The following is a 20,968-nucleotide window of genomic DNA, read 5'->3' as shown; positions in this document are numbered from 1 at the left end:
GCTCAGACAGATAGATATCAGACAAAAAATATCAGTATTCTGAATGAGCAGGTTAAAGCCGGATTATGTGGCGGATCATGTGACAGCCCTGTGCCTGGATTTAAGGCCTAAATCTTGAATTATTCCGACTTCTGCGATAGATTTTTACTGTGGATTTCCTGGCAGCGACTCACACATGTTGTTTTGTGGATTAGTGTGAATGTATTATAAAATAAATTAGGTTAGACCCAGGCCTTCAGAGGGTGTACTTCTGAGGCCAAGCGGCAGGAGAATCCGGAACCTGTTAACATTGTCTTCAAAGTAATGGCGTAAGACTCGACGTAAACGACGCATCTATATAATGATATACAGCAAAGTGTCAATAATTGTGAAAAATGTAATTCACCTAAAAGGATTTTAACTTGTCGGTCACAAAATAAGCGTAGTTGTAACCTTGTCGATATTATTTTTATCGTATTTTGAAAGTCCTCACCGGAAGTTCGTGTCAGTTCTCTAACTTGACACCGGGATACTTTTCTTTCGCAGGGAGGAGTCAGACAGTAGTTTCTTTTTTAATGTGACATGTTTATTAAATTTACAGCGTTATTTTAACATTAGTTCCACGGTGTATTCATAATGTAGTCTGTGTACGCTGTCGAGATAAAGCTACTAATTGGCAGCGGAATATTTTTGTCTGAGCATCGAAGGAAAGTAACGGAACAGGAAGACGGAACAAGTAAGTTCAGCAAAGTAGCTTTCAACTGTGCGATTTCGTCATCGTTTTATTACCCGTCGGACATATTGTGTGTTTTACTCTCCTTTTGTAGGCGGTGTTTTATAAAATAACCCGTCCGCATTGTGTGTGTGTGTTTGGGGAGGTTAGCTGAAAGCAACAAGTCGGATCGAGTTTAGCTAGTCGCGTCACGACCGAAGTTGTTCCAGTCGTCATGTGCCCTGCTGCTAAATCTCCGGGTTTTCCCCTTCAAAGAGGGCAACATTTGTATTAATCTGCCCAGTATCAAGGCGGTGGAGGAACAGAGTTGCACAGATGGGAGTGTAAGTAATCGTGGCCCTGTTTCGGTGGCAACGGGCGGTTTGTCTGGTTTTATTGTCATTCCGCAGATTCCTCCTTCACGGCGTGTTTAGCGTCTGAAAGAGGAAACATTCACTAAAACCGTCCATTCATCTCGACTTTCTCACCCTCGTCGTGTGTTTGAGGTGCATCTGCACTCTTCTCACCACTGAGCACATAAAATAAGCATTAAGATGACTTCCGGCGTCTTTACCTTGGTGAGAATTTCCCTCTTGGTTTAAATTGACGCGTGTTAAAGTTGTCGGCCTGTGGGCTTTCAACCACATAAGTTTTAGGCCAAAAGTTGCTGGCTATACAAGCAAATGTCTGCTCTGTGTCAATAGATGCTAATATAACAGCATTAGTGACAAATGAAACGAAGGCTGCTTAACTGTGATTTCGGGATCATGAAGATTATTGAACAAACTGAACGAACATCTTTGCCAGGAGAGAAGTGGAATGAATGTCTCTTTATCTTTGCCTCCGCAGGATCCCAGCCTGAGTTGAAAAGACCATTTGTAACAAACGTTCTGCTCAGGTTGTTGACGCAGTGTTCGCCCCTTTTCCTCTGACGATAATTCACCAGAAGCGTTCGACCAGATCACCCACCACCATCACATGCAACCATGTCCAACGCCCTGAAACAAGTCTTCAACAAAGACAGGACATTCCGGCCTAAGCGCAAGTTCGAGCCCGGGACCCAGCGCTTCGAGCTGCACAAGAAGGCCCAGGCGTCTCTGAACGCCGGCCTGGATCTGAAGCAGGCAGTGCAGCTGCCCCACGGAGAGGACCTCAATGACTGGGTGGCCGTCCACGTGGTGGACTTTTTCAACCGCATCAACCTCATTTACGGCACCATCAGCGACTCTTGCACCGATCAGACCTGCCCGGTCATGTCAGGTGGGCCCAAGTATGAATACCGCTGGCAGGACGAGCACAAGTACAAGAAGCCGACGGCTCTGTCGGCCCCCAAGTACATGAGCCTGCTCATGGACTGGATTGAGGTACAGATCAACAATGAGAACATCTTCCCCACCAACGTCGGTAAGTCTGTTTTCCCTCAGGTAGTCTGATCTTTGTGGGTTAAGAAACCTGCGGAAAATCTGCTTTCAATAAAAACAGGGATCGTTTTACGTCCCAGAGCCGTTACCAGGCAACTCATGTCAACAAGATAATGTCATTTGCACAAATTAACTTGTTCATCTGTCCCATTAAATGCTTTTATTGCACATCTCAAATTGCAAAGACCAAAGCTGCTCTTGAATAAACATTAAATTCCTTAATTGGATCCTCTGAAGTCCTGATAGTGACACCCGGCGTATAAGAAGAAAGTACGAAGTAATGAGGAAAAACTGTTCCAAGATCTCCAGGTGGACCTGGGAATAGTAAACATTCATTAAATGGCAGAGATGAGGGGTGATCAGATGCTCCAATGTTTAGACCACAGCAAACATCTGGATATAAAAAACCCTGATTTTAAACAGTATTGCTGTTCTGCCTGATGTATCGTTAGTGTCCCTTTGACGAGCCTTAAATATTTGGAAAATCTCATCAAATGGGCTTTAAAAGGATCGTTAATATACAAAAGTAGGAGATTAAACAAGTTCAGTTTCTGCAGCATGAATGCGTCTAAAATGTGAGGCCAGATAAGACGGAGATGTTTTAGATTTGAGGACGCGTTTATGAGATTGCCTCCGACAATATTCCCGACAGCGTCCTGATAACCTGACGTCCCTGTTCTGTGTGCTTGGGTGTGCTCTGCTCTTGGCGTCTGACTGGTGGAACCATCCAGCCTCTGGGTTTAAAAATAATTCCGACTGCGAATGGAAACGACCTCTGACGCAGTTGTCCTCTGGAACAAATTCCTGAAATATTGTGGAATTAACTTGACTGAAATGACGGACACCGAATTAACGCTCCGGTGGGAGTTTGTCTGAGGAGGGGGAACATCAGAAACACTCAAACAACATAAGCAAAGTGCTGCCTTGGATAGAGGAGACGCGTAGCTGTCCGTCAGACAGAGGGCAAAGGTCACGCAGGATTGACGCTGGTGTTCTGTCTCCATCTGCTCAGGTACTCCCTTCCCTAAGACCTTCATGCAGGTGGCGAAGAAGATTTTGTCTCGTCTGTTCCGGGTGTTCGTCCACGTCTACATCCACCACTTTGACCGCGTGAGCCAGATGGGGGCCGAGGCTCACGTCAACACCTGCTACAAGCATTTCTATTACTTTGTCACCGAGTTCAACCTCACGGACCACAAAGAGCTGGAGCCTCTGGTGAGTCCAGTAAAACGCTCCCGTAAACCACCGACTCTGATAGGATCCTGTCGGTAATCCTCCCTGTAAAATGAATGTATAATTTTCTGGCCTCCGCACAGGTAACCCAACACAATTAATCCTATTTTGTCTATTTGAAATCGCTATTTGACACGGATCGCCGCCGGCGTGGTGACGTTATGCTTGATTAGACGCCGCGTGTTGTTTGAGTGGCGACGCTGGGAGAACCGATACTCTGATGTAGCACTTGTGTCAACCATTTATCTGATTAGTAATGTGTTTGATCACTCCTCTCGCCGCCTGCTCCGGGCCTGTTTGCCCTGCAGAAAGAGATGACCTCCAGGATGTGTCACTGAGCGAGCGCCTCGCACCTGCTGACGTGCCGGACCAACCCAATCCGTCCACGCGGGAGACTGCAGCCGGGACCTAAAGGAACAAAGAAATTCAAGTGCAGAGTCTATTTTTATATTTAAGTACTGTAATCTATTTTAGCCATATACTGTAGGTTTTTAACCAAGATCTGTTCCTCTGGATGTTTCTTCGACTTTCATGAGAGCAGACGGTCAAGATTTATATGTTGGTGTCGATGTTGTTTTCTACTTTATTCGAATCTCCATCATTCCTGCATACATCTGTCTTTCCCTCTTTTAGTAGGCCTTCTTACTGCTTGATTTAAAAATCACTTTGTCGATTAAAATTATGCCACTCTGTTGCAGTTTGAATTTGGTGGTCACTACGTAAACACACCGTCATGAAACACCCAACGTTCAATTCGGGACCGAAGTTGCACAGTTGGGCCTGGAGCCGTATTGCCAGACGTCAAACGTGCCGTGTTTGCGTGCACGTTCCTCAAAACTCACGTAATGGTGGCGTCTGCGGCGTGCTCGCCATGCGCACATGCGTCCACCAGGTGGCAGCAGCCTCCAGACTCCTCCCGAGCCGAAATCTCTGTTTAGGGTGTATTTATGTAATCTGACCACTGTCCCAGTTTGTGGTCATGAGGACAGCCAGTGGGCCCTTGGAGACATGATTCGGGTCAATGATTCCATTAAGGTGGTTACATAAGAACCGGGGCAGGTTGTGCTGTAACGAATACAGAGACTTTTCTGTTTTGAGTGGACTGACTTTGTCCCATTTGCCCAACAACATTTATGGTGGATCAGCCACAAAAGCCTGGATTATGTAAAAGTCTTTCCCCCCAGAAACGGCCTGACATAACAATACAGTTCTTTTATTTAAATTTCAGTCAAATTGTGCCACCTGACATTCTGGGGTGGCACATGTTTTTATATGACTTCAGAGGAAAATACACTTTTTTTTTTGTTCATCCAATTTATTGAGATGAGAGAGGCGGACAATTAACGAGCACACTGAGTCAAAATGGCACCAAATAAAGATAACGAGACCGAGCGTCTGTCCTCCAGCAAGGCTGAACCATTACAGTAAAACCATTTTACCCATACTGAGATTAATTAAAGGGTAAAACTTGTTAAGGCTTGTAAACCCCACTGAGACTAATGTCTGGAGTTGGCACAAGGAGAGTTTTACAATATTTTGGCCCCATTGTGTCACTTCTGTGGCAGTAAATCACAAGAAAAGAACCGTAAACAGGAAATTATAAACTGTGTGAACAGTGCTGATGATTCCTGTGACAACTTCTAAGACTTGACATAATTTTACAGCCTGGAGTGATCTAAACATTGAAATGGGGTGGTTCCATTTATCTGTCTGCTGCATTAGGAACTCAAACACTTGTGTCGGCTTCCTGAGCTGAAGCTGAATCTGGAAATATGGAAATGCATAATAAAACAATCTGATGTAACCAACATCCCCACTAACATCAACCGCTGTGATGACCTCACTGCCTGCTGAAACCTGATCCTCTTACAGGATTGTCCCTCCTCCTCCTCCTCCCGGAGGAGCCACTTCCTCCAGAAAGTACCCTCCCCTGTGCGCTACGGCCGTTACGTGTGTGAGCTCTCCTTCCCCACCCCCACCCCCACCCCTCCGGTGTGTTTTTCTCTTTTGGAATGTACCAGCAGCCCTGAAGTTGCTGGAAATAGGCCAAGAAAAAGGGGAAGAGTCTCAAACAGGCTGATGGGGGTTTTGAAAGCAGAGGCCCTCTGTTGTTGTCAGCTTTGTGGCGATGTTGTGACTCAGCGAATGGTTGGAATAAGAACACGCCCGTAACGGATTTGATGCCCGCCAGTTTGCCTCAAGCTGTTCTGCAGCTTTTTTTTTGGAAGGGGGGGGTGAAAGGCAGTTTTCAGAACCTGCAGCTTCACAAACGTGTTCCACAGAGAGGAAGTAGTGGTAGAAAGTAGCAGCTCCCTGGTTTTTAAATATCCCTGTGGTGAATTTGGATAATCACCTAAACCTTGAGGAGAAAGCGTCACCTGTGTTAAGAGGTTTCACAATCATGTGATATTTGAACAGGCTCGTTATCAAACACAATGAAGGGAAATTCAGTTTTAGCCGCAGCACAACTGCACAATAAACAGCCGTTTCCTGTCCTGTTGCAGAATGTGAGATTTCCTCAGTCTGTGCACAACAAATGCCGCATTAAAAGCTAATTAAAGCTTTTTTGTTGTTGATATACACCAATCTACCAGGTGAGGGGGGGGAAATCTTACAGTGCAGCATGAGATCATCAGGTTTATTGCTGGAGTCTGAAAGAATGTTCTTGGAAGTGAACAGGATTCATGCATTGTTACATCCTTATCCTTATATAACAAGAGTTGGGTGCCAAAGAAGCATTTTCCAAAGCGGTTCTTCACGTCAAAGTAGCTTTTTTGTGACTTGGCTTCATTTCAGTGGTTCAGGAAACCACCTATAGTAACTTAAATATTGTATCTTACCTGAGACCTGTAAACCTCTCACATACCTCCGGGGCACGTCCTACCAAGAAGTTTACACTGGAAAAGTTTCTTAGAAACTGTCCGAGCAGCAGCCAGACGTGCTGCAACTTTCCCACTTCTGGGAACGAAGCGTCTTATTATGGGGCTGCTTAGCACATTCTGCGCGTCCAAGTCTTTGACTGTTTTATTCCAGCGTGCTGAATGTGCATTTCACGAATACTTTGAAATTTACGACCACAACTTTCACGCTTCTTCACGTGCACACGTGCTTGTAATAGTTTGCATCCGCTGAAGCCTTGGATAGCGACGTTAGTCAAAAAATTCCAACATTCTGCTCGGTGTTGGGATGTCGGGGAGGTAAACTCATAATGTTGACATTTCACAACCCAGTAATGAGGCTCTGACTACCTTACGTAATATAGTTCTATAGGTGTGTTGTGGAGGTCAGTAGTTAGTTCCCTTTGGATTTCGCAATGTCCTCCCAACTGTTGTTCATAAGTGGTTCCACATCCTTCTGTTGTCTCCAGGTTGTGCAAACATTCAGTTGTTTTCCCCTCAGCTTTTAATCCACCCGGTTTTGGGTCTCACTCGGGGAAAATGTCACGACCTTGTTCCGCCTCTTATGGGAGCACAGACGGTCCAAGTCACAGTGGGAACATCTGAAATGACACCTCCAGTGTTGTAATAACCTTCTCGTGTGCATTTATATTTCCATAATTCTTATTTATGGCCTGTAGCAAGTGGGTGGTTTTAAAGGCTCCTTAAATTGATGAAATGGGGACACAGACTCCAGCAAAGATAAGGACAACCCAACTGAACACAACAATCTCCCCACAGCATCAGCAATATCGTAGGTTTTAGCCTTGAACTCTGGTTCAAACACCAACAAAAACAACCCTGACACACCTCTCTTGTATCCTATTTCAAACAGGAGCAGCCACTGCCTGATCATAGAGCCCCCCCCCCCCCCAACACACACACACACTGTCTTGTACTGACTGCCATTCATATCAGTCTGCTGATGGGGGCCCCTCCCTCTCCGTGTTGGCCTGAAGTAACACAGACCCACCCCCCTGCACTTTGAAGTGTGATCTTGTTTTCCCGCTAAACTTGGTGCAGACGTTCAGAAACTTGCGTAATGTTTGCTACCACCGAGCTCATGTTTGGGAGGCAGGCGGTGATAGGAGGAGAGGTGGAGAGCCTCCAGTCACAAGACATCCTGCTCCTGGAAACCGACCCAACCAGGCCCCGCATCCAACCATCTGGATAAACAAATACATCCTCCACACAGAAGAGCCAGGCACTAAAATCTTATGAACAGTCTCATTCAAATAAATCGCCTCGGTGGGCATTCGGACCACAAAGTTCCTCGAACAAGTTTTTATTGAAACATTCATATCAGTATTTGGCGTTATTAGAGAAGGTGCACGTGAGAAAATATAACATCATAAATAAATGCCACACGCTGTGGCATTAGCACGTCCGTGGTAATGCTGCACGGGCCCCTAACAGTTAGGATTGTTGCATCATCCCAGTTCTTAGAGCCTTTTCATTATCGTGGGCGTGAGATGTGCCCGCACCCACACCTCGGTACCAATGAAGGCGTGTTATTTGGATCTTTATGAACAAGGAGAATAACTACAAATTGAAATATCTTCAGTAACCAACCAATACTTCACATCTTTATTTACTTTGTTTTAACTGCTAATGAATGCAGTATAAATGTGTAGGACTTGTTTGTTTTATGTAACTATTGTAAATGGTAACGTAAATATGGCTGGAAACCACCTAAAGAAAGCGGCGCTGCTCTTCAGAATCAGCATCTACCGCAAGAACCGGAGCAGCAGATGAAACAGCAGATCTTTCCAATAAGAAGCTCTCTGAGGTAAACAAAGAGCTGTTTGAAGATATCCTGAGGCAGCAGCCCAATGATAAGGAAGAAGACTTCAAGAAGCAGCTTTCTTGCCTCTGCCAGCGCTGAGCCCAGAGTCGAGAAGCAAGCGCTTGTTTGCTATTTGTATTTGAGGCTGAGGTGTTGATCACACTCTCTTCTCAGCAGCTCAGCAAGAAGACAACGAAGAAGAAAAAAAGAAGGGGTTTTTGCAAAGGCTGTTTGGAGCGTCATAAACAGGACCTCAAAACCTCCAGCGCCTCAGCTCCTGCTCTTCTCCCAACTCTATCCACATGGCTAACTTCACTCACACCGACGTATCATTAAACATATTCACTAAATGCAAAAAAAATGCTGATATTACGTCATTTTGTCAAGTTCTCAATGTAAATCCAATCAAATTAAATGGGAGAATTCCCATTAATTTAAGGGGGGAATAAAATAAATAAAAACAGGCAGTTCAGGGGTTACAAATCAACATGGCGACATTTGCAATATCAAGGAATTTTAAAAAAAAATCACAGCTATATTTTTGTCATTTTGTCTCAGTGTGAGCAGACAGCACACAGCTTCCTCATCAGCCTGGGGACACAGGACTGAAAAACGTGCACTGTCAGCCCTGTGACATATGGCAGGTGGCTGCGTCCAGTGACTGACTCATGGGGGATTTCTTTAAACATACGCCTGACCTTAACTATTCATAGAGTGCAACGAAGGGGCATTAAACTGTTGCCATTTGAGGGATCTATTCTTTCAGTATTAGAGACGGACACATCGTTAATTTTAATTATTGTATTGCATTTCCTGTTTAGGCTGCACTACTGTGTGGGGCGCTGCCTGCACAACTTGTAATATCATTCCGTCATAGGGTAAACTTGTAGATCTAGTCCGTCTACATGTTACACTCGTCCCTGTCGACCTCAGAAGAGATCCCATCTATGTTTCATGAAAACAAACCCCGGTGGGTGCCGATTGTGCCCTTGTGCACGTACTCGCCGTTTCTCCCCTTTCGTACGTCCCGACGTGTGGCCTCTGAGGCAAAACAGACCTCTTGGGCTGCGTTCCATTTCACACATTCTTCTTTACGTCCAAAAACCTTCCCATGTTTTGTTTTCCATTTCACACTAACACGATATAACCACAATTAAACAGCACGGTGTGTCACGTTCCTTCCTGTTTTATTCGATAAACCGGACATTCAGTGAGGGTTTTAAAACAGCAAAGTCTCAAATCCGTTGTCGAGTGACACGAAATGGTATGCGACCGCTACATCCATTTCTGGAAAACACGCGATGGCCCAAGTCGGTTGATGCGGTCCTGACGTAGGCGGGGAGAAGGCGGAGTCACCGGGAGGTTATAAAAGCCCCAGCTCCGCCGCTTTCTCCCCACCTTCCACGCATTTCCCTATCAGGCATCACCCCCCCGCGACCGTCCTCTGCGGCTTTCGAAGCAGTGGGTCAAACAACGACGCCAACACTGGAGCTGTAAAATTAATAACGGGGTGAGTACACGAAAAAAAATAACTTTGCAGCCGCCGAATACTGCTGAATTTTCGTTTGTATGGGCTTAGATTACCTTTTAAAAGATGAAAAGGCACCGACAAGTCGAATTACGATGCTAATATTTATTTTGCCTGTTTCCGGTCTTTGACGTTTAAATCAAAGGGAGAAAGTGGCTATCTGAGAGTAGCCTTCATGCTAGCGAGCGTTAGCATCGCTGCGGCAGCGGCCGATGGCCGATGTACTGCTGCCAGTTTTGCTAAAAAACTGCATCTAGTCGTAATATCGGTTGTATTCGGTAATCCAAGATGGAGCATTGTGTTGTATTTTGGGGTTAACTCGGTTTATCTCGGTGACTAACTGAAGCTAGGAGCCGTAGCTGCCCCGACGCTGTAATAACCCACCAAGCATGTGACGAACATTAGCCAAGGTATCGTCGTGTTTGGGTTGGCGTGGACATTTAAGGGAACGCACAGTGTTCTTGAGCATTATTTTCCACGCGGTGGTGTGTAACAGAGGTTGTGCTATATCCAGGGCTCCCGTTCAAAAGGCCACAGCGAGACCACGGAGGACTCTCTGGAACGACTCTCGTCTTTCGGAGAAGTGCAAATTGGGATCCCAAAACCACTGTCGCCGCCGCACACCCACCCAAAGATCGCCCTCAACCGAAGCAAAATGGTTCAAAACAAGATCACCGAAGTCACTGGCTTCCACCGGTCATTCAAAGTGAGTTTAATTGCTTGAGCCTTCAGCAAAGCCTCTTTCATCAGACATATGTCCCAACATTAATGGCAGGAATTTGCTCTGGTGTGTATAAATACATATATATCTTTGCCAGGTTATTTTTCCCACACGCACTGTGTGCAACCAGTTGTCATGTGTGCTTTTGGCTAATGGTGTTAAAAGTAACAGTGGGTTAACTGTAGTGTAGCAAAGTCTTTTTTTTTATATAAATCTAGCAAGTGTAAGCTCTGAAACTTCGACAGTCTTCAAACATGTAGTAGGTTGTCATTCCAGTTTCTGAGTCAGCCGTGTTTAACGTACTTGTTACCCCCCCAGGGCCAAAATCCCTTTGAGTCTGACGACTTCACCAAGAACGGATTCATTGATTCATCGTTTAATTTTGACTCCTCTCCAAGACACGGTGAGCACGCCTTCTTTTGAAAGGAAGTAATTGAAGCGGTTGGACGGCTGCTGTCTTTAGGGAAACATTTTGCTACCCCTTAATTAAACCCTCTTGGGTTTACAGATATGCCTTCCAGCCAGCCCATCGACATCCCCGATGCCAAGAAGAGAAACAAGAAGAAAAAGCGCTGCCGGGCAACCGACAGTTTCTCTGGGCGATTTGAGGGTAAATCTTTATTGCTGCTCATCTCTTGAAATAAGTGCTGCTGAGCCACGGTAGCATCCTAATATGTCACATTCTGTCCTACAGATGTCTACAGACTTCAAGAAGAGGTCCTGGGAGAAGGAGCTTATGCCAGAGTGCAGACGTGCATCAACCTCATAACCAACAAAGAATATGCTGTCAAGGTAGGCACGTCTTCCTTCATGTCCAGATCTAAACAGCCGCCGTTGTCCTGCATGAACATTTGGACCACGTGCTCTTTGCACGGGGTGCCTGTGGGTTCTTGTTTGTTTTGGGTTTCTTCTGTGTTCAGTTTTTTTCCCCCCCTGACTGTGCAGAGGTTGATATTGTTCGCCGTGCCCTCCCATCTCTGTTTTCATCCCGTGGTAGCCTATGGGAGAGCAGGAAGGGATATACACACCCCTTATTTTTTACTTGTATTGCCTCTAGGGGTCGCTGGTAGTGAGAACATTGTGTTCTGGCGGTTGTGCCAAAACAAAAACCCACAAAGAGGAAGGAGGGGTGCTGCAAGAGTTGTCTGTGTGTTTACACTGCTTTCTACTATGTACAGTTCCACTTTTTCTATGTTTCCCCGCCAGGCTGGGTGTGGACTTGGCTACATATTTTGACTTCTTGGAATTTCCATTTTTGCTTTAAATATGAAGGGGAACATTTTTTTCTTTTTAGGATCATGAATATTCTCCTGTGAATTGCAGTAAAGTACAGCTGGGCCTGGTTCTTCCATCTATAATCAAACACAAAAAAACTACTTTTGGACTTCAAATTATTATCAGATTATCAAATTAATAATCTAATTCTATTTCCTAAACGGCCAATAGTCAAATATTGATGCCCCGTGGGGGCACTGTGTATGTCATTCTATTAATATTTCAGAGGAACTGGGGCAGAGATTGTCATGTGACCTGAGAACTTTTGGCATTGTTTACTCAGGGGTGGTTGGTAGATCCCCTGAGAGTTGCTGGTCCAACGGAGTGGCAAAATGGTGTGTTATTGGTGTCATTTAGGAGTCAAAGGGGGCTCAGACAACTCCTGACAGATGTCTGTCCCGTCCCCTCCCCCCTCCAGACAGGGCGAGCTCTGTGTCGCAACAAAAGCCCCAGTGCTGCAAGTGTGGGCAAGAGCAGCAGGACGTGAGCTCCAGCCCTCTCCCTCAACTGTCTTCTCCTTAAATCTAATATTTCACAGCTATGAGGGGAACTTGCTCGTTGGGGGGGGGGGTCTTTTACTCTGCTGTGAGAAAACTGACCCACTTGTGATGTATGTCAGCGTGCAGACTTGTAACCTACATAATCATGTGGTGGGAGATGTGCGTGCTGATCAGGTGTGTGTGTGTGTGTGTGAGCTAGACGGGGGTTGTTGTGCTGCTGACTCGGACTGGAACAGTGCAGAGGTGTGGGCTGCTCACAGGCCTCTTGTCTGGGCATTAATCCTGTACACACAGGGCAGCTGGGGGCCCTGCTGGTTTTCAATAGCAGCTGTAATCCAGCGACCAGGAAGACAAACACGCACAGCCCCCAAAAAGCACAATAACCGACCAGCGCTGGAAATTTCAAGCCGCCGTGCTGTCAGCAGTCTGAGCTTCTCACTGTGCAGCCAGCGGTGCTGGTGATTCGCTTCTAAAGTTGTCTTCTTTTGTGTGTTTTTCATTTTTATGAGGAAGATGAGGGCTAAAATAAAAGCGAAATCTTTCCTCCTCTTGTCGCTGCGCTGCTCTGAAACTGGGTTAAACAGGTTTTCAAACTCGACCACAGGACTGGGGTGGAAAACTGCAGAAATTGCAGTCTGCCCTGGCTTTAGGGTTTTGTGTCTAGATGTATAGAACTGGAGCTATACTGAGGTTTGTGGCTTTCTCCTACCGCCAGTACCCTTTCCAAGATGTCCTCAATTCTACTGCTTTGGAAAAAAGTGTGTAGCAGGCTATGTTTAGACAGCGTGACTGAACCTAAAATATTATGTTTCCAGATCATTGAGAAAGGACCGGGCCACAGTCGCAGCCGTGTCTTTCGAGAGGTCGAGATGCTCTATCAGTGCCAGGGCCACAGGTAATGTCGCCAAACAGTTTGGACGTTCCTCAGTGCTGCACATTCGGATTCCAACCATCTCCCTTCTCACCCTTCCTGCAGTAACATCCTGGAACTGGTGGAGTTCTTCGAGGAGGAAGACAAATTCTACCTGGTGTTTGAGAAGCTCAGGGGAGGTCAGTGCTGCCCTGGTATCAAATATTGGGTTTTGAACATTTCAGTACAGGGAGAAACTAAGCTTGTCATCCCCCCCCCCCCCCCCCCCCCCCCCCCCCCCCCCCCCCCCCCCCACTTAGGATCGATCTTGGCTCACATTCACAAGAGACGCCACTTCAGCGAGCAGGAAGCCAGTGTGGTTGTGCAAGAGATTGCCAGTGCTCTGGATTTCCTGCACAACAAGGGTGAGAATAAAGTAGCGACCACCGATGTGGAGAAATGTGTTAGAATTCATGCGACTGTAACTTGAATGTCTCTAAGTATCATTTGTGGTTTGTGCTTTTTAAGGAATGGCACACAGAGACCTGAAGCCTGAAAACATTCTCTGTGAATGCGAGGACAAGGTGAGTTTGTCTCACTCGGATCATTTTATCGTTTTATAGGGTACCAAGTGATAAGAGGCTGCATGTCGGCGACGTGAACTTTGGAAATGAAGGTGTTCTGTCTGTGAATCAAGACTCATTTTATGACTGTACTCTGAACTCTTCCAGATTTCCCCAGTGAAGATCTGTGACTTTGACTTGGGCAGCGGCATCAAGCTGAACAGTGACAGTTCGCCCATCTCAACTCCCGAGCTTCTTACTCCCGTGAGTCCGCTTTACACCCACGTTACCGAGTCGGGGAAAGTCTGGAAGTATCTCGGGACCGCATGTTGGACGTGGGAGAGCATGCTGGGGGTTAAGAAACAAGGCTAGAATTTCCTTTTATCTATTTGTAGTTGCCCTGTTTACAATCTAGGCTATTTGAGGCTGTAAAACAAAGGGGTTATTAAGAGGACAGATGGTTTCCTATTGGCCAGTCGTGGGTGGCGTTAGCTGTAGCCCAGCTCAGTAATTGGACAAGAATCTTTTGGCGATAATCTTGTTTAGTGTCGGGTCGTATCCCTTTAGCAACAGCGTCTCTAGCGTTCGGCCCCTTTTTACCACCTTAAAAAGATCTGTTTTTGTACCCTTTCCAGTCGGTTGCAAATGTCAGGGTTTAAGTTTGTTGCTGTTGCCACAAACCTGCACTCGCCCGGACTTGGGATCAGTATTACCCTCGGAACGGCGATGTGGAGTTATAAATCCATGTCGCTCTGTCAACGCGTACTGTCTGCCGGTTGTCCCCAAAGCCTCTGGACGGACCAGAGCAGGTGAAGTTCTCTCTGAGCCTACGGGAATGTTGGGAGCTGGGTGGGTGGGGGGTTTCAATACTGGTAATTTTATCCCCTTCCAACAGAAGTAATGACTAGGAAGTGCATGGAAGCACTTTCCAAAGAGGATAGTTGTTGGACCACAGGATACCACATGTTTAGTCTAGCTGGACTTTAACGTTGGGCATGTCTTTGTTTGGCTATCCTTTTTGTTTTCTGGATCTGTTTATTATGGCCTGGCCCCCATTAACCCAAGGTTGATGCACTTTGAAGTATTTGTACACAGTCACTGGGGACACATTCAAGGTAGCGCCCGTCGGTACGTCCTGTTGAATCTTTGGAGAGTGGGAAGGTTGCAGATGGCTCACTGTAACTTGTCCAAATGCCCTCTTGTGAAAAGTTGAGCTCCAGGAGCGCTCGTTTCCTTTTTGAGTTAAAAACATCCTCCCCCCCCTTTTTTTCCCAGCTTCTACCCGCTGGCCCCAGGCAGCCTTTTACCACTCTGCATTTTCTTTATGTCCTCCATACAAAGGCCGTGAGGCTCGTTCGGGAAACCGTACACTCTGCCCCATAAACATAGCAACTGAGCGGTGACTGGCTAGATCAGTGGGAGGGGGCGGGGAATAGGAGGGACAATGGCGAGCCCACACATGCGCCCTGTCTTGTTTTCTTTGCTTGATCACAAGAACAGTGTTATCAGATTTTTACTGTCACTGTTTGTGCCTGGCACCCTGCCCCCCCCCCTTTACCTACATTCCTTCATACTTATTTCCTCTTTCCCTCTCCACATGCCAGGTTTTAGCATGTGCAGCGCAGAAATGTAGAGGGGCCTTTCTAAGAAGGACTATTTTTAGTTTTCAGAGAAATCTTCTGGCACGGAATAAACGCGATCACATATCGGAGCTTGTGTTCATCAGTCAGAATGATAGATGATGGAATGTAGGGGCATAAAATGTAAGGTAACCGGCCGTTGGGAGCAGGGCAACGTGTTGCCCGTCTATACGCCTCTTCCTTTAATCTTAGTTTACAAATGGCGGAGGGACGTCACTTTTGCCTGCACGGCCTCGCGGGTCACATGCTTTCAGGAAAGCCCCAGCATTCAACCCTCAAACAAAGCCGGTGGTAAAAGCAGCTGATTGGCACTTTACGGGGCTGATGCAAGTGCAGGCAGTGTTTGCTGCAGCAGCCTGCAGAGTGGGGGCTGCAGATTTGAGGCTGTATCAGTTTGTGGTGGTTATGAGGACGGCGCGTCTTATTCGCCCCGGACTCCTCTTTGATTGGCAATAATTGGCCTCGACGGCGGCTGCGTTTGGCAACATTTGCACGTCTGTGTCTCTGTGGCAGCAGCTCCTCAATCCCCAGGGCACGTCTACGTGCACACGTCAGACACGGTCCCGGTGAAAAGGTGGGGGATGGGTTGTTCTTTGACAGAAGTGGCTTTGTCTGAGATTCCTGTGCAGCGAGTTTCATTGCGTAAGGCTGAAGGAGGGTGTGGGAGGAAGGGACGGGCAGCTGCTATGAACCTTTTAATATAAACGGCTCCCACAGATGGCAAAAAGTCCCGGCCACAGATGAAGATAACTGGATTGGTCTGGAATTATACAACGGCATCTGTGGGCATAAAGCATCTTAAAATTGTGGTGCGTGTTTATGAAGCATCTTTTCCAGGAATAGCCATGTCCCGCTGAACTAGCGACCCGCTCCTGTTTTTCTCCCAGGCATTAAAACAGCGTTTGTTCCCGTGTTGCGTAACAGAGGTCCCGTCCCAGTCTGCAGCTCTGCGGGACGGCCAATCCTCTTTTCCCTTCGGTCTCTGGCCTAATTTCCTCCGTAGCTACATAACAAGCCGGAGCTGAGCCCGTCGGTGGCTCCTGCACATGCTGCCCACATTATGTGCGGTGGGATGGTTAAAGCACTGACTCACTGCTGCCCCCCCCATCCCCTGAATAATGCTTTCACTACGGCTTCATGTGACTCACATAGTTCACCCCCCACCATCCTACACCCCATGGGCCTGTCTCGGGTTTTAACCAGCTGAAGCAGGAATGCAAGCTGCTAATATTTCCTCTTGACTCATTCCACGGCTCCTCTGTCTCCTCAGTGTGGCTCTGCGGAGTACATGGCCCCGGAGGTGGTGGAGGCCTTCAGCGAGGAAGCCACCATCTACGATAAGCGCTGTGACTTGTGGAGCCTTGGCGTGATCCTCTACATCATGCTGAGCGGCTACCCGCCCTTCGTCGGCCGCTGCGGCGGCGACTGTGGGTGGGATTTCGGAGAACCCTGCCACACCTGCCAGGTGGAGCTCCAGCCAGTCCAACCATTTCAATGCTCACTCTTCCACCCGGGTCAGAGTAACTGATGGCTCCCTTTCATTCCCAGAACATTTTGTTTGAGAGTATCCAGGAAGGGAAATACGAGTTTCCAGAGAAAGATTGGGCTCACATCTCTGCAAGTGCCAAAGACCTCATATCCAAACTTCTTGTTCGGGATGCCAAAAACCGCCTGAGTGCCAGCCAGGTGCTGCAGCACCCTTGGGTGCGAGGGGTGAGTCTTAAAGGCGTCTACTCACGCCCCCATTGATCGCATATATACAGGCTGATGCTAAACAGCATGTCTGTTTCATTTAGGGTGCGTTTGATACTCTACCAACGTCCATCTTGCATCAGAGGTGAGCCGCTCTTAGTGCTTCTGGAGGTTGTTTGCAACACGAAAGTGCTGGCTTCATTTAACGGGCTGTGATTCCTGCCGCCCTTCAGATCCAGCAATGCCAGAGACTTGACCTTCTTCGCTGGTAAGGCCATGGCTGTGAACCGTCAGCTGGCTGAACAGGACGGCATGGAAGACCACCAGCAGCAGCAGGAGGTCCCGTTCGTCATCGCCGCTTCTGGCTCTTCTATGCAACTCTCCCCTCCTTCCAAGTCCAAGCTGGCCCGGCGCAGGCAGCAGAGCAGCCAACCCAAAGGAGGGCCGGTCTCGGCGGCGGAGCTCCGCCAGCTGCTGGCCCCTCTCGTCATTGTGGGAGACTGTGCCTGAACGTGTTCCAACCTGACCTCCGACCTCCCTGTGAAGATCCAGATCCTCTTCAGCCTCCTCCTCAGCTCTAGCCCCTCTCCCCAACTCTAGCAGGCCCTGGTTCCTCTGCCATTCAGGCTTTTTTTTTTTGCCTCGCTGTAAAGGGGGGGGGGGGGGCTCCTTCGTGCAGCCCTTTCCTCTAAATGCCTTCTGCCCCTCTGTAGCACTTGAGAAGCACATCAGCCCAGGGCCTGCGTACCTCGCGCACCTGCTCGGGAGTTTGGGAGGAGAGCCGGTTCATGGTTTGTGAGCGGGAGGAATATTTTCTAAGTTATTTTATTTTCATAAAACACAAAAAAAAGAGAAGAAATCCCATCTTCAAAACTAAGCTCAGACACCAAAGGACAACCTGTTGTGCTGCTCCCCCGTTACAAACTGGATCCACTGTGAATTAAGTTGGAATGTTCTTTTACCTGTATGTATATGCATAAACAGCCCATAAACGGCCCATCTCCACATCCATACAAACTTATGCAATATGCCAAGACAAAGGTTAAAATTGAAAGGGGGGGGGGGGGGGGGGGGGCTGTTGGTTAACCAGCACCGTCTGTGCCTGGCGTGGTTTATCATGTGGCCGGGCCTGGGACATCTTGTTCTTTTTGTTTCCCCCCCCCCCCCCCCCCCAAATTTAAACAGACATGGGGTAATGCTCATCGCCATTTCTGAACGTGCACTTACACCGCCCAGAGTAACAAATGTCTGTTCAGCCTGTCCACGGTTCTGGTTATTACAAGAACACCAATGGTCATTTAAAGTCCATTTTTCAGTATTGGTGACCGGGTCGGGCAGAGTGTTGACTAGAACTGGAGGCGCTGCAGGGCCGCCCGGGGCGCTCCCAGATGCAACCGTTGCTACCAGCTAAAGGCTGTGGCCACGTGCACGTCGGCGTCGACTGTTTAGGAAGTTGTCCCCCTAACAAAACCAGAACTTTCTTTTTTTTCTTTTTCTTGATTTAACCTTGACTATTTCGTCAGTTGAGGTTAAAGGTCCGATCTGGGGTCTGAAAAGCACATTTTTCCTCTCACACGTCATTGGATATTTTTTTGGATTCATTTTTTTTCCCCCTCCAAGGGTTCATTGTCTTTTAAGATGCCCCTTTTCAAGCTAACAATTATCACGAGAGGCAGATAACATAAAAAATAAAAAAAGGAAAACATTCCACAAAAAAGAACAAAAAAAGTCTTCCACAGTTGTGTAGCTGTATTAAGTTTACTTTGTTTCTTCATCTTTGACTCCATGAAAATGTGCCACACTGTTTTTGTTTTCCCTTTCTATGGCTGTTGAAGCTTTTATTTTCCAAGTTTTTTTTTTTTTTTTCATGCAGGTGCTGTTCAGTTCAGGTGAAACACGGGATGTTTTCCTCTTCATGGTTTTTTTTTATTTTTTTTTTATTTTTTTTTGTGCGTTTTAAAAGTTCAGAGTATGTGGTGTTTAAGACGAGATGGAGAGTTTGTTGGTCTGGAGCGCTCGGGGCCCAGAGAAGGCAAGTTTTTAAGTTCTATTTTTTTATGTGTAAGTTGGCAATAATCTTTATTTGTAAGTTCATTAAGCTCATTCTGAAACATGGCAGGTTATGGACTGGTGATGAGGTCTCGCGACACTGTAGCCGTTTCACCAAAGAGGGTTTGAGTCACGCTATTGAACATGTGATCCGTTGTCCAGCAGTGAAAGGTGGTGGTGGGGGGGGGGTCTCCTGATTGTCCACGTCCTGTTGCCAGCACTGCAGTGATGGTACTCGGGGAGGAAATTATTCCCTTACTGTCAAAGGACCCATAATGCTGATAATAGGACACTGTAATAGTTCTGATACCTTTCTTCAGATGCATAGTTATGGGGTTTTATGTCTTATAATAAGACTTGATTTTGTGTATGCAGCTGTGTTCTTCTCCAGTTGGGAAACTTCTGAGTAATCTCAAAGCATTAAGCTGATTCTAAAGGCAGCCTTTGGGTTTCGACACAATACAGTTCAGTATTCTGCCTTTTTCCCCTCCCTTTTTGAGATGTTGGTCCCTACTTTTTTGATAGGGCTGGATACTCAAACGCACAGACTTTGGCCAAACTCTTTATCTTGAAAGGTAAGAGTCTTTTTGGTCATGACCATTTCTACTTTTGTCAAATCTCTTTTTTGGACTACCTTTTCTTGGGGGGAAGGGGACAACCACATTGTTGAGCCTTGCAATTTTTATATTGCAAGTCCTTTTTGAAGTAAGGAAGTATTGAAAGTCAACTTTTTTTCTTGTTTTGATAAAAATGAGCAGTCCCCACAATCTGAATGTAGCTCAGTCAAGCATTTACAATCCAGCAACACTGACATGTGTAATAAATGGTTCCTTCCACGATCATGGTGTGGGATTATTAAAAGTTCTCAAATCTTTTAAAAACACTCAAATCACCCTGAACTCATTGACAAGAAATTTTGAATAATACAACCTTAAGTACAAAAGATTAAAAAAAAAAAAAAAAGCACTTTACTGTACCATGTGAATGATTGCAGTTCACGCAAGGCAACAATTGTGACAGTTGCTGCAGAATTTTGTATTGTTTTTCTAAAAAAAAAAAAAAATGCAATAAAATGCTTTGAACTCCTCAATGTGTGATTCCTGCTCTTTGCCTCTATCTCTGGTGTGATATTATCTGCGGGCCAAGGCTGCAGCCGACGCATGTGATTCGCTGCTGTGTAGCTCCTGTAGATCAGTAACGCCGCTGCTATCTGAGCCGTCACATGGCCGCCCGCCCTCGCCCGTTGGCAAATACGAGCTCGGACCTTTCTTCAGTGAAACAATTTGGACGGTGGTTTCGGCTTGTGTGAGTCACGTTGAGCGGCGACTGATGCAAGCTTGCAGCAACACCTGCACCCGCCTGGAAGATTTCTGCTGAACTGGCTGGAAAACCACTGCCAGCGCAGTGACACCACACGGTTATTTAAAGTGGATTAAAGAAATGCCTGGCAATATATCTTTCTCGGTGATCAGCTGACTGCGGCTGCAACTAAATTGCGTCATCAAATGAATCCAGGATTTACGTCTTTCAAAAAGATGTTAAGCTACAGGACCTGAACAATTCACCACCTCAGCCTTCAATGAACCAATCACACCTCGCTTCTTAATATGAATAAGTATAAATTGAATAAAACCTGACAAATGTCATTTCCATTGCAGAGGCCTTGCACCAGTGGGAAAATGATGCAACATGCCAGTGTTTTAGGTACAGACTGGGAGGACCGTTGGACAGAAACGAGTCCCGGCGTCGTTTGTCTCCCCCCGCTGGATGCGCACCGCAATTGCACCAATATTCTGCTAAACTAATATAGGCAAGAAATTGGTGGGCGTTAAAATTCATAACCTGCAGTACGTGGAGTAAGCATAGTGTATAATAGTATTTTGGTTGTAGTTTGTAATATGTCTTCGTGATTACAATCTGATTGTTTTATTTAAATGGCGCTGATAACATAACGTAATATAGATCCCACTTGTCATCGGTTAAAAAAAAAGAAAGAGAGAAAACAGGTCTAAGTTTGAATTACCTGTTAGCACCTGAGGAGATGTCACGTCGTCAGGTCGTGTCACGTGTTTGGAGTGCACAA

The 20,968-nt window shown here is 46.5% G+C and overlaps 2 protein-coding genes and 1 long non-coding RNA gene across 5 annotated transcripts; all 3 read left to right on the top strand.

The window, feature by feature from the left end:
• The first annotated feature begins 475 nt into the window (after positions 1-475).
• On the top strand, positions 476-4,042 carry mob3a (MOB kinase activator 3A). 3 transcript variants are annotated; one of them, XM_003978062.3, is made up of 4 exons: positions 476-715; positions 1,541-2,095; positions 3,125-3,327; positions 3,654-4,042. In XM_003978062.3, the coding sequence occupies exons 2-4, from the start codon at positions 1,678-1,680 to the stop codon at positions 3,681-3,683; spliced, it is 651 nt and encodes a 216-aa protein (XP_003978111.1). In that variant the 5' UTR covers positions 476-715; positions 1,541-1,677; the 3' UTR covers positions 3,684-4,042. The 3 variants fall into 3 exon arrangements, with proteins under 3 accessions (XP_003978111.1, XP_011617666.1, XP_011617665.1); XM_011619364.2 differs by lacking the exon at positions 476-715 and adding an exon at positions 747-1,035; XM_011619363.2 differs by lacking the exon at positions 476-715 and adding an exon at positions 1,065-1,269.
• Positions 4,043-6,522: 2,480 nt separating this feature from the next.
• LOC115247264 (uncharacterized) lies at positions 6,523-8,428 on the top strand. The gene is made up of 2 exons (XR_003886299.1): positions 6,523-8,070; positions 8,242-8,428. It is a non-coding gene; the product is annotated as an uncharacterized lncRNA (long non-coding RNA).
• A 999-nt stretch (positions 8,429-9,427) lies between these two features.
• mknk2b (MAPK interacting serine/threonine kinase 2b) lies at positions 9,428-19,967 on the top strand. Its single transcript, XM_003978061.3, has 14 exons — positions 9,428-9,577; positions 10,110-10,301; positions 10,635-10,719; positions 10,825-10,926; positions 11,011-11,108; positions 12,907-12,986; positions 13,068-13,141; positions 13,262-13,366; positions 13,470-13,525; positions 13,673-13,768; positions 16,415-16,609; positions 16,693-16,857; positions 16,941-16,981; positions 17,070-19,967. The coding sequence occupies exons 2-14, from the start codon at positions 10,251-10,253 to the stop codon at positions 17,344-17,346; spliced, it is 1,425 nt and encodes a 474-aa protein (XP_003978110.1). The 5' UTR covers positions 9,428-9,577; positions 10,110-10,250; the 3' UTR covers positions 17,347-19,967.
• Positions 19,968-20,968: the final 1,001 nt, after the last annotated feature.

The sequence above is a fragment of the Takifugu rubripes genome, chromosome 20 (assembly GCF_901000725.2).
Source record: "Takifugu rubripes chromosome 20, fTakRub1.2, whole genome shotgun sequence".
NCBI lineage: Eukaryota > Metazoa > Chordata > Actinopteri > Tetraodontiformes > Tetraodontidae > Takifugu > Takifugu rubripes.
The sequence above is the reverse complement of the archived record's forward strand: the minus strand, read 5'-3'. Positions and strand labels throughout refer to the sequence as shown.

Excerpts from the sequence above, each read along its gene's own strand:
- mob3a (XM_003978062.3), top strand. The coding sequence starts at position 1,678 with ATGTCCAACGCCCTGAAACAAGTCTTCAACAAAGACAGGACATTCCGG. Across the intron at positions 2,096-3,124 it reads CATCTTCCCCACCAACGTCG|GTACTCCCTTCCCTAAGACC; the intron begins GTAAGTCTGTTT and ends CCATCTGCTCAG. Across the intron at positions 3,328-3,653 it reads ACAAAGAGCTGGAGCCTCTG|AAAGAGATGACCTCCAGGAT; the intron begins GTGAGTCCAGTA and ends TTTGCCCTGCAG.
- mknk2b (XM_003978061.3), top strand. The coding sequence starts at position 10,251 with ATGGTTCAAAACAAGATCACCGAAGTCACTGGCTTCCACCGGTCATTC. Across the intron at positions 13,769-16,414 it reads CTCCCGAGCTTCTTACTCCC|TGTGGCTCTGCGGAGTACAT; the intron begins GTGAGTCCGCTT and ends CTGTCTCCTCAG. Across the intron at positions 16,610-16,692 it reads AACCCTGCCACACCTGCCAG|AACATTTTGTTTGAGAGTAT; the intron begins GTGGAGCTCCAG and ends TTTCATTCCCAG.